The 17,797-nt window shown below is 53.0% G+C and overlaps 1 protein-coding gene across 1 annotated transcript; it reads left to right on the top strand.

Moving 5' to 3' along the window:
* Positions 1–554: 554 nt before the first annotated feature.
* DMKN (dermokine) lies at positions 555–16,716 on the top strand (the record flags this gene model as incomplete). Its single annotated transcript, XM_080703560.1, has 19 exons — positions 555–926; positions 1,161–1,361; positions 1,438–1,494; positions 1,713–1,763; positions 1,902–2,114; positions 2,760–2,813; positions 3,163–3,225; positions 3,378–3,428; positions 6,583–6,633; positions 8,054–8,113; positions 8,258–8,305; positions 8,488–8,535; positions 11,867–11,923; positions 12,239–12,286; positions 14,304–14,348; positions 14,453–14,503; positions 14,797–14,868; positions 16,537–16,560; positions 16,669–16,716. 19 exons carry the CDS (start codon positions 555–557, stop codon positions 16,714–16,716), a joined length of 1,614 nt encoding a protein of 537 aa, XP_080559686.1.
* Between the last annotated feature and the right edge of the window lie 1,081 nt (positions 16,717–17,797).

Genomic DNA, 17,797 nt, shown 5'->3' with positions numbered 1-17,797 from the left:
CTCCGGTCTCTTGCTGTTTGGCTGGGGTCCTGCCTATGATCCCTCTTTTCCAAGTCCCCCACCCCTGACGCCTCCAGGAGATACTGACACCTATCTCCTCAGATGTCCCCGTCCCCACCCTGCGCCCCAAATTCCTGGGGTTGGGCAACTAGAACACTTTTGTATCCGTCTCACCCCATTTCTCCCTCCCTCTCCAGGCACCAGCTCCCTCTCTGTTTCAACACTGACTCTCAGCCTCACAATTATGGCTCATTAGCCTATCGGTGGCTGGTCCTTGAGTCACTGGGGGAGGGACCCTGGGCTGCCCAGCCCTGTTACTGTTACCTTCTCCCAACCTACAGTATAAGGAGTAGTGACAGGGACGAGGAGGACTCTGGGGAAGCAGGGGAGTCTGGGAAAGGAGAGAGAAGACTGTGGACCCACAGGGAGGGAGAACAAGAAGGCAGAGGAAAGAGAAAGGCCGGAGGGCACCCAGACCAGAGGAGGGAAAGGGTATTGAGAAGCAGACTGTGGGGGGAAGAAGGTGCTCAGGAGAGAGAGGGAGCTGGGCCGAGATGAAGTTACGGGGTTCCCTGGCCTGCTTCCTGCTGGCCCTGTGCCTGGGTGGTGGGGCAGCGGGGCCACTGCAGGGCGCTGGCGCCGGTGCTGGGGGGGCCAGTGGACCAGGAGTGGGAGATGCCATTAGCAACGGAATTGGGGAGGCCATTGGCCATGGGGCCAAGGAGGCAGCCAGCTCTGGAATCCAGGAGGCCTTTGGCCAAGCCGGAGAAGCAGCTGGCTCTAGAATCAGGGAAGCTGGTGAAGCTCTTGGCCAGAGGCTTGGGGAAGCCACCCATGCTCTTGGAAACACTGGGAGCGAGGCTAGCCGACAGGCTGGGGACGTTGTCCGGCAAGGACTGGATGCTGCCCGCGGCCACGGCGCTTGGGTGAGTGGCTGGGGAGCGGGTGTGGGTGTGGTGGGCCGTGGCAGCTGGATGGAGAGCTGGGGGGAATGGCTGGAAAGCTGGGGAATGGCTGGAAGGGCTGCCAGGATGACTAGGTCTAGGACGGTGTCCTTGCGAATCCTGTGCCTTCCGCTCTGCCCTGGAGCCCACGCCCTTCCGCTGTCTCCTTTATCCAGTCAGAGGGCCACATTAAGTGTGGGTGCGTTGTCCTTGCAGGGGACATCTGGAGGCCATGGAGGGTTTGTTTCTCAGGGTGGCCTCGGAGGCCATGGCCAGGGCAACCTCAGAGGCCCAGGGTCTCCCTGGGGTCAAGGACAGCCCGGAAGCTCAGGAGTCAGCTTTGGAACCAACTCCATGGGAGGCTCTGCAGGTCAGGGAGGCAGCGGAGGACCCCTGGACTTTGGGACCAATGCTCAGGTACAGTGACCTCCCCCTACCTCCCCGCTTTCTCCCTGGGCCTCTGGATGTCACAGTCACGTCCCCTTCCCTGCAGGGAGCGGTGGCCCAGCCTGGCTATGGTTCAGTGAGAGGCAGCAACCAAAATTCAGGGGTAAGAGGAAGAGTCTGGGGACTGAGCAGGCACAGGGGGCGGGGGAGGCTGGTGCCTGGTGAGGGGAGGGCCTGGGGTAGCAGGACGAGAAGCTGGGATGAAGGGAAGGAGATGGGAGGGGAAGAGGAGACAGGAAGCCATGCTGCAAGGTGCAGGGGTACCTGGCTGTGCAGGTAGTGTAGACAGGAATCGACCCATTGGTCCCCTTCCCTCCACAGTGCACCAATCCCCCACCATCTGGCTCCGGTGGAAGCTCTAGCAACTCTGGGGTAAGAGGAGGGGTGACCTTCAGCTCCACGCTGGGGAAGAGGGGACACTCTGCTTCCCTTAGCCTGGCAAGAGAGCACGGAGGGCGGGGCTGCTGCTCCCCACCTTCACCTTCTGCCCTGTTCTCACCCCGCCCTCAGGGAAGCGGCAGCTCACAGTCAGGCAGTGGCAGCGGTAGCAGTGGCAGCGGCAGAGGCCAGGGTGGCAGCAGTGGCCAGAGCGGCAGCAGTGGCCAGGGCGGCGGCAACGGCCAGGGCGGCAGCAACGGCCAGGGAGGCGGCAACAGCCAGGGCGGCGGCAACAGCCAGGGTGGCGGCAGAGGCCATGGTGGCAGCAGCTCTGGATCGAGCCAGGTGAGTTCTGCTCTTTGGTTGAAGACAAGGATGGGTAAGGGTCTTGGAGGTCCCTGCTGAAGATGTGGGCTCTGGGGCTTCCCTGAAGCTGCCAGAGCCCCAGAGTGGGTAGCATCATGGTCAGTCATCATGCTGGGACTCCCTTGACCTCTGATCCCCACCTCCGCAGCCTGGCCATAGGGCTCCTTACTGGGCATGTCAGGTTGGCATAAGAGCCGCCCCGACTACTTCTGCCTCCTCTACTTCCCCTCCATTTCGTCATGGTGGGGAAATTCTACCATCTGTCTTACCTTAATTCCTTGACCATTTGGCCAAGTCTTAGTAGAGCTAGGGGTGGTGGAGGGAGGAAGAGGGGTGGGCACAGAAAAATATGATGCTCATTTGGGAAGCCCCCAGCACAGGAGTTAGAGACTTGAGGATGTTTGCAAAGCTGTGGTGTAGGTGATGGTAATCGCTTGTTGCACGCGTAGGGCCCCTGCACGATGGGCGAGAGGGTGAGAGGGCCTGCCTTAGTTGGGAGAGCCACGCCGGGCTCTGGGAGGTATGGGAAAGGGGCCAGGCAGGAAAAGCTAATTATAAGTCCAAAGAACAAGCTACTTTAATTTGTTGCTCCTTATATTACCCTCTTTCCCTCTTTTTCTCTAGGACAATTCTAGGGAGAGTTCCAGGGATTTGGACAAAAGCTTTTCAGTTTCCAAGGTAAGGACTCCAGGAATCCCACAATCTCCCTGAGTTCTAGGCAAGGGTGGGGCCTAAGCCTGCCTCCTGATGGCTGATGGCAGCCCCTTTGCGGCTCGTGGGGTGCGGTGGGGTACAGTGGGGGCAATAGATCAGATTCCCCAAATCACCGCACATTTTCAGATACAGTTGGCCATACGTGGCCTTGTCTGTGCTCAGCACAACTTTCCCCAGTGTGACAGGGAAGGAGCGGAGGTTGGAGTGAATCAGATGCAAGGGTTTCACAAAAAGTCCTTAACAGTGCTGGCAAGTGCCGGGCCCTTTGTAAGACAGCTTGTAAGACAGCACAAACACTCTGCTTTCCTTTCAGGGATCCGACTCTGACTCCTACTCAGGCAGCCATGGTGGAAGCAGTGGTGGAAACAAGCCCGAGGTCAGTGGCTGGAGAGCACAGAGCTCACTGAGTGGGTGGGGGCACTGGCTCAGCAGAGAATGGGGTGCCCCTGCCCGGGAGGAGCCACTGGTGCCGCCATCTGGGGTGGAAGTGGTGCTGGACAGGGCTGAGAATCCTCCCTTTTCCCACAGTGCGAGAACCCCGGGAACGACGTCCGAGTGGCTGGAGGATCTGGGAGTCAGGTGAGAACCAAACCCATCCAAGGGATGGCTGTTGTCACCACTTTGACTGGGCCAGCTCTCAGCAGTCCACGGGGCTCAGCCCTATTCCCGAGGTATCTCCATCTCACCCTGACCAATCAGGTGGAAAAAACCGACTGTGTATGCCCCTAAATGCCAACAACCTCCAAAGTGATAGTGGCAAACTCGTGTTCTGTGCCCCATTTTATACCAGAGCCGGGACTGTGAGGAATCCTGTTACCCAGACATGCTAGAAACACAATCATTTCAAACATCCTGTCTCCAGCCAGTGAATAGAATCCAGCAGATTCTGGTGGAGAAGGGGGTCTGTAAAACACATTTCCTTCCAGCCATTCTGGAGGTCTGGGCGTTAGGGTCAGTACCTGGGGTGCTGGTGCTGACAGTGTCATACTCGTGTCCACACCTAGAGCTCTTGTGCAAATATAGGCTCTGATTCAGCAGGCCTGGGTGGGGCCGAGAGGTTTTGCATTTCTCACCAGCTCCCCGGAGAGGCTGCCCCTTCAAGGCCATGCTTGGTGACAGGAGGCCATGGGGCAAGGAGCCAGACCAGGGAGAGGTGGTGGCTGGTGGTGCTAGGTTGAGCCGGCTCTCTCAAGAATTCCTCATGTTTTAGGGTGCTAACATTATTATTAGTAGTAGTTTTACACTTGGAGATTGAATCCAGGGTGTTCTACCATTGAGCTATGACTCAGCCCATTTTATTTTAAATTCTGAGGCAGGGTCTCCCTAAGTTGCCCAGCTGTCCCAGAACTTGTGATTCTCCTGTCTCAGTTCCCTACTAGTACAGGCTGCTACCCCTGGGAGGATGCTAACTCTTTATGGGTTCACAATTTTTTGTTTTTTTGTTTTAGTTTTTGGTACTGGGGATTAAACCCAGAGGCATTCTACCTCCAATCTATACTCCCAGCCCAATTTTATTTCTTCTTTGGAAACAGGGTCTCACTAGGTTGCTGAGAGCCTCGCTAAATCGCCAAGGCTGAGTTTGAACCTACGATCCTCCTGCCTCAGCCTCCCAAGTACTGGAATTACAAGTGTGTGCCACCACACCCAGCTAGGTTCACAGATTTTAAGAAACATTCTCCAATTTGTAACTGTTAAGTACATTGGGAGTCAAAATATCAACCTGGGATTTAAATATCATTTGTAGTCCAGAAACTACATCTCTTGGTATATTGCTTTTTTTTTTTTTTTTTTTTTTAATGGAACCCAGGGGCATTCTACCTCTGAGCAACACTCCCAGCCCTATTTTTTATTCTTTATTTTGAAACAGGGTCTCACTGAGTTGCAAAGGGCCTCCCTAAGAAGCTGAGGCTGGCTTTGAACCTGCAAAATCCTCCTGTCTCAGTCTCCCAAATGCTGGGATTATAAGTGTGCGCCACCACTCTCGGCTTGGCATATTGCTTGTGTGTGTGTGTGTGTGTGTGTGTGTGTGTGTGTGTGTGTGTGGTGCTAGAGATTAAACCCAGAGTTGTTCTACCTCCAAGCTATACCCCCAGCTCGATTTATTTTTTTACTTTTTATTTTTTATTTTGAAATAGGATCTCACTAAATTGCAGAGGGCCTCACTAAGTATCTGAGGCTGGCCACGAACCTGTGATCCTCTGGTCTCAGCCTTCCAAATACTGGGATTACAAGCATGTGCCACCACTCTCGACAGCATATTGAATTTTTTTTTTTTTTTTTTTTTTGGTACTGGGATTAAACTCAGGGGCAGTCTACCCTGGAGTTACATCCACAGCTCTTTTTATTTATTTATTTATTTATATTTTGAAATAGGGTCTCATTAGATTTTTAAGGGTCTCACTAAGTTGCTGAGGCTGGCCTCGAACCTGTGATCTTCTGTCTCAGCCTCCCAATACTGGAATTACAGGCTTGCATCACCATGCCCAACTGGTGTATGGTTTTAAATGCCTATTCTTTTCCAGTATCACAAATACTTCTATACTGTCATTGTTCTCAACGTAACTCTTTAATCCATCTGAACTTCACTTGGTTTTTACATGGTCTGGTCCCACTCTGAGGTCTCCCCAGACCCGCCCTGCACTGTGGACCAGAGCTCCCTCATGAGGGGAAACCCAGTTAAAAGCAGAAGGGAGGAAACTGATGCGGTTCAACTAACATCTCCCCCAAACACTTACCTGATGTTTCTGGTCTCAAATCTTTCATCATCTCTACCACTGAGTCAAGGTGCCATTGGTAAATATTGTCGTGTTTGGGGGAGCTCCTGGGAGTTCTGTTTTGCTAAATGGGCACATCCATTCTGGCACAGACACCACACTGCTTTACTTATAGCAGCTTCGGGTACAGTAATACCTGCTAGTGTGAGTCCTCCCTTGCCACCAATCTTTTCCCTTGCTTACTTACATACTCCCAGACCTTTATCCTTCCAGATGAACCTCAAAATATTGACAATTTCCGAAAGAAAATTCCATTAGGATTTCAAAAGGCATCATATTAAGTCAATTCATAAATTTCTAAGATGGCTCCGGGGTCTAAAACAAGGATCAGTGTTTCACTGTCTCGTCTGTCCCCCAGGGAAAGCAGGGTAGGGGGACGGCAGAGCTGAGCCTGCACTGAACAGGGTGGAGGCAGACTCTCCTGCAGCAATAGAAGCAGGACAGACAGCCCACACCCCGGCCGCTTAGCTCTGGGAATGAGGAAGAGCCAATGGAAGAGCCTGCCTCTAACGTGGGAGGAGAATAACTGGTCCACTTGTGTGCTACCTTGGCTTTCTCTGACTGTTCGCTGGCATCCACTCTCTGCCCAGTGCTGACAGCCCAGCTGGGTCCTCTGGCTTGAATCACCGGAGTCCAACAGCCTGGCTGGCTCCTGCTGCAAAAGCAGGGGAGAAACCAGACCCTTTCTGTTGGGTTTTGAGCAGCTTGCAGAAACGAATATGAACAGAGATGGTGATGTTATCCATAAACACCATAAGCAACCAGTAACCTGGACCACCACCATGCAAGGAGGTTGAACCAAGATCAGCCAGGGAAGGTGGAGCTGCAGAGAGGAGGGTCCTGGGACACCCTGTCATGCTCACGTCCTGGTCCCCTGATTCCAGAATCCCTCACCCACACCTGCTGTCCTGCCCTCTCCTCCCCACTGACCTCTCCACTTTCTGCTCCCCATCCCCCAGGAAAGCAGAGAGAGCAGTCACCTCCTCGGGGGCTCCCAAGGCAATTATCAGGTGAGCCGGGGGTGGCCAGGGTTGGCTCTAGTGGCAGGGATGGTGGAGTGTGGGACACCATGCCAAGGGCCTGGGAAAAGAAACAAAAATATCAGTTTCTTCTTGTAAGCAGCTTGGACTCTGAGTTGAGTGACCACTGGGAGACTAAAGTGGCAATCTAGGATCTCTGTCCTGTCTCCAATCTTTTACCCCCTCCCTCCTTCCAAATGGGGCTGGAGCCACGGTACCTTTGCAAGGGAAAGAAGAGAAAAGTAATGGAAGATCGTCAAGGGGATATTTTGAAATTTTTATAATTTTATTGGTGCAATTTAATTATACATCATATTGCGATTCCAAGTAACACATGCACATATGCACACGGCAGCCCTTGGTCACGGGGATGTTTTATAAAATCATACTTAAGAAGTCACTGTCGAGAAGCGGCGAGTCCCTGCGCTGTGGGTTAGAAGCTGGGGTTCAAGCTTGTCTCCACATCTTCAGGCGAGTCAGTTACCTCCCTGAGCCTGGGCTTCCTCCGGCAACACGGGGCCAGCAAAGCCCGACTCAGCGACCGCACGCGGTTACCATAGGGCCTTCTGTACCATAACCAGACCATGGTGGTGCAGGGCGAGGACACGGAGACAGAACCTGACTTGTAGATTTCTCATCTGTAAAATGAAATCATCTCCCCCGTAGGACTGTGGCAGGATAAGGCACAGTGCTGGCACGTAGTGGGACCACGCATTAGCTACTCTCATCCCATCCTGGGACCAGAGAGGATGGAGACAAGAGTATGGCTGTGATAGAATGAGTCAGGGGACTGGGTGGGGCTACATGGTAGAAGTCATTCTAGGACGATAGCAAGGCCTTTTCTTTCTTTGTACTGAGGATTGAACTTCCAAGTACACCCCCACCCTTTTCACTTTTTGTTTGGAAATAGGGTCCTGATAGGTTGCTGAGGGTATTGCTAAGTTTCTGAAGCTAGCCTCAAACCTGCCACCCTCCTACCTCAGCCTCCCACATACTAGAATTACAGGTGTGCACCAACAGCCTGGCTTAGGAAGGCTTTTTTTTTTTTTTTTTTTTTTTTTTTTGCTGTACCAGGGATGGAACCCAGGGACATTGTACCTCCGAGCTATACCCCCAGCCCTATTTTTTATTCTTTAGTTTTTGAAACAGGGTCTCACTAAGTTGCTGAGAGCCTCACTCAGTAGCTGAGGCTGGCTTCAAACCTGTGGGATCCCCCTGTCTCAGCCTCCCAAGTGCAAGGATTACAAGCGTGCGCCACCACGCCCGGCTAGGAAGGCCTTTTGAGGTGGGAATTTTAGGTGCCCTGTAAAGGAGGGAGGTTAGATTCACAGAGAGGGTGTGAGCCCTGAGTGGGCCAGGAGCAGGTGGGCAGGTACATAGGCCTGAACAGCAGTCCCCTTTCCCCACCCAGGGGCAGGGGTCCAGTGGGGGCAGCGGAAGAGATGATGCTATCAGTGGACTCAACTCAGTGGTGAGCGGAGGCGTTCCTCTACCTCGGGCTGGGACCCTGGAACCAAACACGTTTTGCCTCCTCTCCTGACACCAGCAGCTCCCGCCTGCCTCTTGCTCACAAAGCAGGTCCTTGATCTCATCCCATTTCTCATTGGTTCCTTAGAACTCTCAGACATCGCCTGGGTTCTTCAACTTTGACACCTTCTGGAAGGTAAGTTCTGCAAGACCGCTCTGCTCACTCTCCTTTGGAAAACTAAGCCCCACCCCTTGGCCCTACAGGCTGAATCCTATTTCTCTATTAAGTCAGCTGCAGCCCTTGACTTCTTCCTGCCTGAAAACCCGAGTTAATTATATCGAGACCTGATTTGGACATTCTTTTTGTTTTCTCTGCAGAACTTCAAATCCAAGCTGGGTTTCATTAACTGGGATGCCATAGACAAGGTAAGGGCTGGAAGCCACACAACCCTGATCCTGGTGGGAGAGGGATATGGGGAAGAAAGCGAGGTCACTGCTGTAAGACAGGGAGCAAGAGCGATGCCACTGAGAAGCCCAAACAAGCTGGAGGGGAGGCAGAAGACACCTGGAAAGAGAGGGGGTCCTTGGCAACAGTCAGGCCTTGGAGGAGTGGTTCTCTTTAGTGTTTCAACCTGAGCCACTTCCGAATCTCAGTTTCCCCTTTAGATCTGGAGGGGTGAGGAGAGCCTAAGTTGGCCTGATCTTAGGCGAAAGACTGAATGGGTCTGGGTGTGGTGATGCATGTGTGTAATGCTAGTACTTGGGAGGCTGAGACCAGAGGATCGCAAGATCAAGGGCAGCCCTAGAAACTTAGTGAGGCCCTTTGCAACTCAGTGAAACCCTGTTTCAAAATAAAGAATAAAATAGGGCTGGGGTGCAGCTCAGCGGTAGAATGCCCCTGGGTTCAATCCCTAGTAAAACACACACACACACACACACACACACACACACACACACACACACACACTCCTACTGAGCTTGGGATAATCTGCTATGGAGCTATGGAGCGATAGATAACTTCACTGCTATAGTAAAGATGCTGTAATCGAGCCAGGCATGGTGGCACATGCCTGTAAGCTCAGTACTTGGGAAGGTGAGACAGGAGGATCACAGGTTCGCGGGCAGCCTCAGCAACTGAGCAAGACCCTATTAAAAAGGGGAGCAGTTGGGAGTATAGCTCAAAGGTAGAATATCCCTGGGTTCAATCCTTAGTATTGCAAAAAGAAAGGAAGGCAGAAAGAAAAGCCACATAAGGACTGACACACCCAAAAGAAGGGTGAAGGTGAAGGAACAAGTGGCCGCCACCTCCTGATGGATGGCAGGCATTAGTCTGGACCCTGCCTGGGGCTCAAAACCCCTCCCTCTCGTTGGGAAACCCCAGGTCAGGCTGATTTGACACCAGAATAGCAGAGTTGAGAGGGCTGGAGTGGCAGAGAGGGGAGAAAGGGCAAAAGAAAAATCGGAACACACTCTCCAGGCAGAAGTGGCCCACTGCTGAGTTTAATTTGAGTCACTCTTGTTTCCTTCAAAGAAAATGAATTAGTTGCCCAAGTTTAAAAATCAAGCGCTATAGCCGGGCGTGGTGGCGCACGCTTGTAATCCCCGCGCTTGGGAGGCTGAAACAGGAGGATCGCGCAGGTTCGAAGCTAGCCCCGCGCGCTGGCTTAGGAGACCCTGTTTCCAAATAAAAATGTAAAAATAGGTCTGGGAGTGTAGCCCGGAGGTAGAAGGGCTTCCAGGAACCCCAGTACCACAAAAAAAAAAAAAAAAAAAAAAAAAAAATCAAGCGCTATAGCCGGGTATGGTGGTGCATGCTTGTAATCCCAATATTAGGCCGGCTGAGACAGGAGGATTGCAGGTTCGAGGCCAGCCTCAGCATCTTAGTGAGACCATCTTTCAGAATAAAAAAAGTAGCTGGGCGTGGTGGCGCACGCTTGTAATCCCGGTGCTTGGGAGGCGGAGACAGGAGGATTGCGCAGGTTCGAAGCCAGCCTCTCTGGCTTAAGAGACCCTTGTTTCCAAATAAAATATAAAATAGGTCTGGGAGTGTAGCCCGGAAGTAGAAGGGTTCCATCCCCAGTATCACCAATAAATAAATAAATAAATAAATAAATAAATAATACTAATAAATAAAAAAATAAAAAGGGAAGCTGGGCGTGGTGGCGCACGCTTGTAATCCCAGTAATTTGGAGGCTGACAGGAGGATCACAGTTCAAGGGCAGCCTCAGCTACTTAATGAGGCTCTTTGCAACTCTGTGAGACCCCGTTTAAAAATAAAGAATAAAAAATGGGGTCAAGGATGTAGCTTGGAGGTAGAATGTCCCTGGGTTCAGCCCTCAGCACCAAAACCAAATAAAAAAACAAACAAACAAATCAAGAGTTATACATAATGACTTGGTTTTCTGGCTTCTCTTGAAAAACTTAGCAAGCCAGGCCTCCCCTTTCCATGGGGCATGAGTGACAGGTGAGGCCCCAGGAGCATTTTGCTGTAGCCCCGCTCTCTTGCCTGTCTGTCTTGGTAGCTACTTATCTGGCCCCCATGAACAATGGAGTTTCCACGCTTAATGTAAGAGAGCAAAGACGAGAATCCCTGCCGACTCAAAACCTGACCACTTTATGGGAGAAAAGGGTGGTGGTAGGCAGGCAGGCAGAATAACCCAGAGCTAGGGAAGCAGTGTAACTTCCTGGGGCTGAGCCGTGGGTATGAGAGGTAGAAGAGAGCAAAAGGTCCCAGCGGTAGTGGGTTTCTCTGTTTTACAGAGAACAGTTTCTGGCAGGGGCAAGACCCCTTGCTATGGACCTGGGATGCTTAGGGTCTGGTAGGAGAGCCATGGTACATAAGACATTTCCCAGGGACCAGGATGACAGCCAAGCATTTCTGTCCATCTCGCGGTGCAATAAGAGAGCCGTCAGCCAGGCAGGATCGCGAGGGCTGGGGAGAGATGGGCAGAAGGGCGTTTGGAGCTCTGCCCTTCACAGTGGTGCCAGGGTTCTGAGGACCTCAGCCAGAGTGAGGAGCGAGAGGAGGGGGCTCTATGAGATGCTCCGGCCAAGGTGTGAGGGTTCGCCAGCCCAAGCGGAGATATCTGGATTTGTCTGGAGCAGGACCCCGGGCTTCCCAGCCCCGCTCACTCCTCCCTCTCCCCACAATGCCTATCCCCAAGCTTCCTCTTAGAGTCTATTTCTTTGCCCAGGACCAGAGGAGCTTTCGCAGCCCGTGACCTCCAGACAAGGAGCTACCAGCTGGATGGGAGCCCCTCAACCCCTTCCTAAAACACCATCCCCTGTCCCTAATCTCAACCCCAGCCCTTGAAATAAACCGTAGCTGGCCCAAACTCCTGGTCTCTGCTGCTTTCTTCCGTCTCCACCATTGTCCCTGGGGCCAGGCGGGGTGGCTTGAGCCCCATAGCTTTGGGACATGTGCTAGAGGTGGCAGGGCAGGTGTCAAGGCAGGAAACTGTGGGGCAGGTCCTGGTCCCGAGGTTCGGCTAGGATTAGGATGGACCCCAGGCTGGCGGGTGCTGGAGAGAGAACAGCGTGTGTGCCAGGGGAGGGCAGGGAGTCAGTGGCTCAGAGATCTAGCTTCTCTCACTCTGCTTCCAGAAACAGTTTCTGGTGTCCCTGTGACACCCGGAGTCCCCTCCAAACCTCAGTCGCGGGGGATCCTAAAGGCTGAGAAAGAGCAGGGTCCAGAATCGGGCTTAGTGGAGCAGCGGTGGGGCACCCTGCTAACCTGCTCCCCACCTTTCATCCACAGGGCCAAGTCCCACCCCCCAGCACCCGAGCCCTCCTCTACTTCCGCCGACTCTGGGAGGTAGGAGAATTCCTACTTTTTGAAGAACTGGGGATCCCAGTCACCGTGTCCCTCTTGAGGCAGCTACCCTCAGGCCCAGCCCACCTGTCACAGGATGTTCTCTTTTCACTTTTGAGATGGGCTGTATCACCCAGATCTTACCACCAATGCCATCTCAAACTCAAACACCCTCCGTGTCCCCCATGCTTATCGGCATCAAACCCCAAACCCTGCCCAGCCCCACACCTGCTCCTACAACCACCCGGCTCCCGGCCACTCCCCGCCCTCTGAGCGCTGCCTCCCAGAGGGGCCTCTCACCTCTCCTTTTCCCTCCAGAATTTCAAAAACAAAACTCCTTTCCTCAACTGGAAAGAAATCACTGAGGTAAGGGGGCGGGGCACAGAACTTCTCATTTCAGGGTAAAGAGGGAACAACGAAGGTCATCTTTCTGGGACTCAGGGCCTTGGCAGGGTGAAGCTGCCATCCGGAGGGCACCTCGCTCCCTCCCAACTCTCCTGTCTTTATACAACCAGAGTGGGTGGGAGAGGGATGCTGTGAGCCCCTGAGGAAGAAATAGGGAGGGAGGTCCTCCTGGGATAAAGGCCCTGCAGGGACAGAGTCCTGAAGCCAGCCATGGTCTCTGTGCTGCTGCTGCTCCTGCTGGGCTGGGCTGGGCTGTGGGGGAGCCACAGCTGGGTGGGCACTTCAGGGTGAGCAGGTGGAGGGGGACCATAGGTGGGAAGAGGAAGGGACCTGGGGCTGGGCTCGGTGTTTGGGCGCTGGAATGGGGCACTGGGGAGGGAAGCAGAGGGGAGGAATTTTTGCAGGCCAGGGAAACCATCAGGCAGGTGCATGGGTCTGAATGTCTGGGTCCTGTGGAAGATCATACCCCGATTCTGCTTGGCTGGTGGCCTCTGGGCACCCAGAACCCGAGGGCACCGAAGCAAGTGTTGTTCTCCTGGGCCAGGCATGTAAGGCTGGACAGGTGGGACCATAAAGGGGTAGGTCGAAGCTCTCTGACATCATCACGTATACTGGTAGGATTGGTGTTACTATGTTGTCTGATTTTTCAAGGGAATCTAGAAATCTACTTTTGAATTGTTTGCAACTAATTAAAAAAATTTTTTTTGTGTGGTATTGGGAATGGAACCCAGGGGCATTCTACCTCCGAGCTACATCCTCAGCTCTGTTTTCCATTTTTTATTTATTTTTATTATTTATTTATTTTATTGGTACTGGGGATGGAACCCTTCTACCTCCAGGCTACACGCCCAGACCTATTTTATATTTTATTTGGAAACAGGGTCTTTTAAGCCAGAGAGGCTGACTTCAGACCTGCGCGATCCTCCTGTCTCTGCCTTCCAAGCACGGGGATTACAAGTGTGCGCCACCACTCCCGGCCATTCTTTATTTTTTTATTTTTATTTTTATTTTTTGTGGGTCTGGGGATGGAACCCAGAGGCATTTGACCTCCGAGCTACACCCCCTGCCCTATTTTTTAATTCTTTATTTTGAAATAGGGTCTCACTAAGTTGCAGAGGGCCTCACTAAGTAGTAGCTGAGGCTGTCAGCGAACCATGATCCTCCCGTCTCAGCCTCCCAAATGCTGGGATTACAAGCTTGTGCCACCACGCCCGGCTTAAAAACATTTTTTTTTTAAACCACCCCATGCAAGAAATATCTAGAGGCCTGCAAACACCTAGTTTGTGAGCTCAGTGTCAGGGCTAAGAGGGGCGTTGAGGTTTGAGGTCATGTGTGGATAGCACTGACCCTGCCCTGTGGGTGGGTGAGTGGATGTGCCAGGGGCCTGGCAGAGAAATGACGTGGTAGGCTCCGAACTTCCTCTCCCCTAATACTTAGGATTCCTCCCTCTGCCTTGGGGCGGGCGCCAGGCGTACCTGCAAAGGGCTTTAGGTGGCTCCATCTGCTTTCCGAATCTCTCCCCTGTCCCCTCCTTGGACCAGGAGCTGACCTAATCACCTCGCTTCAGTTATAGCAGCGGGGCCTCCCAGGGACCTCGTAGAGAGCAGCACCTGTGGGGGATTCCAGGGAGCAGGAGGGCTTAGTGCGGGCCACCCTGGGCGGTGTCTGCCGCAGAGGACCCTGTGTGCGCCCAACTCTTTCTTCATTCTAGCCCGGTCTCAGGTGGGAGCCAGCAATGCCGCGGTGTGTGGCGGGGTGGTGTGGCCCAACCCGGCTCTTTACCCTCGCTCCCCATCCCTCAATGTGGAAATTCATGTCCCATGTTTCCCTGGGCATTGGTTTCCTCCAGGCCCGTGGCGGCTATCATGGACCAGGAGAGGGGTGTGCTGGGGTGTGTGAGGTGTTGGGGCTCCAGGAGGGGCCTCAGCAGCAGGCGAGGGGCCACGGGACACTGAGCTGTGGCTCTTCCCTCCCTCAGGATGCAGACATGTCCTTTCAGAAGAGGGCTGGCGGCGCCGATCAGGTGGGTCTCTATCCTCAGCTCCCCCAGAAGGCCCTCAGTCCCTCTGGTCTCTGTTCCTGAGTTTGGTGGGTCTGAGATTCTCTTTTCACTTCCCCACCCTCTAGTTTTCTCAACCTGGCTCAGGAAGGCAAGAGGTGGTGGCTGTAACTTCCAAGGCAAGATATCTACCATCTGCCCGCTTGGTTTAGACTCCACTTCTTCCCTTGGTCTCCTTCCCCTCGCCTCTGGAGTCGCACTTGAGTCGGGGAGGTACCAAGGAGGAGGCGGCAGGCCTTCGGGGTCACACAGTCAAGTGAGGTGCAGGATGGGCTCCGGCGGGCTGGAGGGGTCTATAAGAAAAAACCTATGATGCGAGGAGGGGCAAGGTGGAGGCCTGAAGACACAGTCCGGGCAGGGAGGTGAGTGTGTGTTCCACAGCAAATGCCCTCAACCCACCTTGCTCCCGCAGAACTACAATTATAACCAGCAGGCGTATCCTACTGCCTACAGTGGACAGTCCTCAGTCAAGACCCCTGCGAAGGTGAGATCACTGCATCAGGAAGAGGGAGAAAGAGAGGGAAGGGAAAGGAGGAAGTGCCTGCCCCGCCCTGTTCACTTTGAAAACCAGGCCTCCATGCCCTTGTGCAAGGGGCCCTGAGAGCAGTGGGGGGCAGGAGGGTTCAATACTCCTCCCAGCCACCATCTCAGAGAAGGCAAAAGGGCCAGCCCTGTGCCACGGAGCAAACTGGGAAGTGAGTTCCTCTAGAGACCAGTGCGTGGCTCTAACAGGCCACGCCCCCAGGCAACGCACAGGTGGCTTTTTTTTTTTTTGCAGTGTTTGTTCACTGTGGACCTTTTTGTGGAGTGGGTGGGGTGGGTGGGGAAAAGGAAAGTAAGCCAGCGCTTCCAGGAACTCTTCACTGATGAAACTGAGTGTGTCATGCCTCAAAGGAAAGGAAAGAAAGAATTACAGCTGGGCATGTGGCACATGACTAATGTCTGTACATGGGAGGCTGAGGCAGGAGGATAGCAGGTTTAAAGCCAGCCTCAGTAGCCTAGCGAGACCCTGTTTCGCAAACAAAAACAAGCCCGGGGTGGTGGTACACACCTGTAATCCCAGTACTTGGGAAGCTGAGATAGGCGGATAACAGGTTTGAGGCCAGTTCCAGCAATTTAGCAAGGCAGTTTAATGAGACCCTATTTCAAAACAAAAGATAAACCAGGTGCAGGGATGCACGCCTATAATTCCAGTACTTGGGAGTCTGAGCCAAGAGGATCGCAGGTTAGAAGACAGCCTCAACAATGTAACAAGACTCTCAGCAACCTAGCCAGACCCTGTTTCAAAACAATTTTAAAAAGGGCTGGAGGTGGCCGGGCGTGGTGGCACACGCTTGTAATCCCGCGCTTGGGAGGCGGAGACAGGAGGATCGCGCAGGTCCAAAGCCAACCGCGCTGGCGTAAGAGACCCTGTTTCAAAAATATAAAATAGGTCTGGGAGTGGAGCCCGGAGATAGAAGGGCTTCCAGGAACCCCAGTACCACAAAAAAAAAAAAAAAAAAAAAAAAAGGCTGGAGTGTAGCTTGAGGGTAGAATGCACTTGGGTTCAATCCCTAGTACCACAAAGCAAAATAAAAATAAATTAAAAAAAAGGGGGACTGGATGTGTAGCTAAGAGGTAGAATGCTCCTGGGTTCAATTCCTAGTAACACACACACACACACACACACACACACACACACACGAAAGGAAAAAACTCTGGAGAAATATGTTTTGCTCATTTGCAAAAGGGAAAACTTACATCAGGAAATGAATACGCTAAATACTAAGTAGACTGGCAGGCCAGAATTTTTCCCCATCCCTTAAAACAATAAAGCCCCTGCCCCTGGGCGTGAGAATGACTACTAGGAGCTGAACAGCTGTTGCTGAGGGAGAGAAGGCCCACGTGGTGAGCCCTGCCTGTGGCTAGCCTCTAGCCTCCCAGCAGGCAAAAGGGGCTCTTTCTTCTCACTCCCCACGGTCACTGTGCGCTCAGGGGCCACATTCACTATCATCCTGGGTAACACAAAGTTAGGACGATAAATCGACTGAAATGCATGCACTGAGTGTCCACAACCAGCCTGAACGAAGGCCCTTGGTGGTCATCCTGGCTTGTGCCTGCACTGGGAGGTCTCTGTAGCCCCACATCACTGCCTCTGACCTTCTCTTTCCAGGGAGGAGCCACGCTTTCTTCCTCGGTAAGTAGGGGGGCTGAGGAAGCCTGGCTTGAGAGAGAAGTCTGAGGCCAGAGAGGGTGGAGGGCCGGGGCCACGCTCTCAGCCGTTCTCCTTGTCCTCCTCCTGCAGGCTTCCCGGGTGCAGCCTGGCCTGCTGCGCTGGGTGCAGTTTTGGTAGGTGAGTGTCAAGAGTGAGCCAGACCAGGCTGTGTGCTCAGAGCGGAGGCAGCCACCCCTGGGCAGGGCTGGGCCCCTGGGTCCTGGCCTTTGGTCCTCCAAAGTCAGGTTTCCTCTGGGTGCGTGTTGGAAAGGGGTTAAGGGGAAGCAAACCCCATTATGGAGTGTGGAGAGAGACTTCTAAGAAAACTCCTAAGAAAACACTAGGAAGCACCCATGATACTGACCGAAGGGCTGAACGGGTTGGGGCCTCGGGTCCGAGGCACAGCTCTGAGAAGGACGGGGTGCTGGGTGAGGAACGGGGCAGGTAGGAACCATCCAGGGAACCATGGAGACAGAGGCAGGATGAAGCCAGGCTCCAGCTGGAAGCAGTTCTAGATTAATCTGAGGGGAACGAAGGTAGAAAGACAGGAGCTGCTGAAGCCCAGAAGCCGGATGAAGACTTATCTGGTCTCAGCAGATTCAGAGTGGCCACATGTTATTATTTGATCTTCCTTTTTTCTTTTCCTAGAAAATTCCTTCCGGAATTCCTTCTATCGAGACGTCATAAACGTCGGTCTTCAAGGAGCTCGCTGTGTTCCCCCAGCCCCGCCAGCCCCGCCGGCCCTGCCTGGGTGCTGATGTCCTATCTTCTAGGCTGAGGTCCTGGTTTGCCTGTTCCTTGTTTCTTCCCAGTCCACCGTGGTGGCTCCATGACCCCCAGCCTCACTGGATAAACCAGCCGCCTGTTTTACCCACTCCATTTTGTGACCGGAAGTCACTGTGAGCAGTTCGCAGGAATAGCTTCCTACTTTTGAGTTTCTCTATGGAAATAAAACATGAATCTTGTTTTCCCAAAATGTTCTCCAGTTTTATTATTTGGTACTGCAGATAATTGGATTATTTGGTAATTTGGTACTGCAGATAATTGGATTATTTGGTAATGGCCTGGCTTTCTTCTGAGAGTGGTATCAAACATGGTATGCTGAGAGATAAGCAGACCTGGTTTTAGCCCTGACCTGGCAGGAGGCAGCTAGCTAATCTCATCATGTCTCAGTTCCCCCATCTAGAAAAAGTATGTTTTGTTTTGATACTGGAGATTG

The sequence above is a fragment of the Muscardinus avellanarius genome, assembly GCF_963383645.1.
Source record: "Muscardinus avellanarius genome assembly, chromosome: 10".
Classification (NCBI taxonomy): Eukaryota; Metazoa; Chordata; class Mammalia; order Rodentia; family Gliridae; genus Muscardinus; species Muscardinus avellanarius.
The sequence above is the reverse complement of the archived record's forward strand: the minus strand, read 5'-3'. Positions and strand labels throughout refer to the sequence as shown.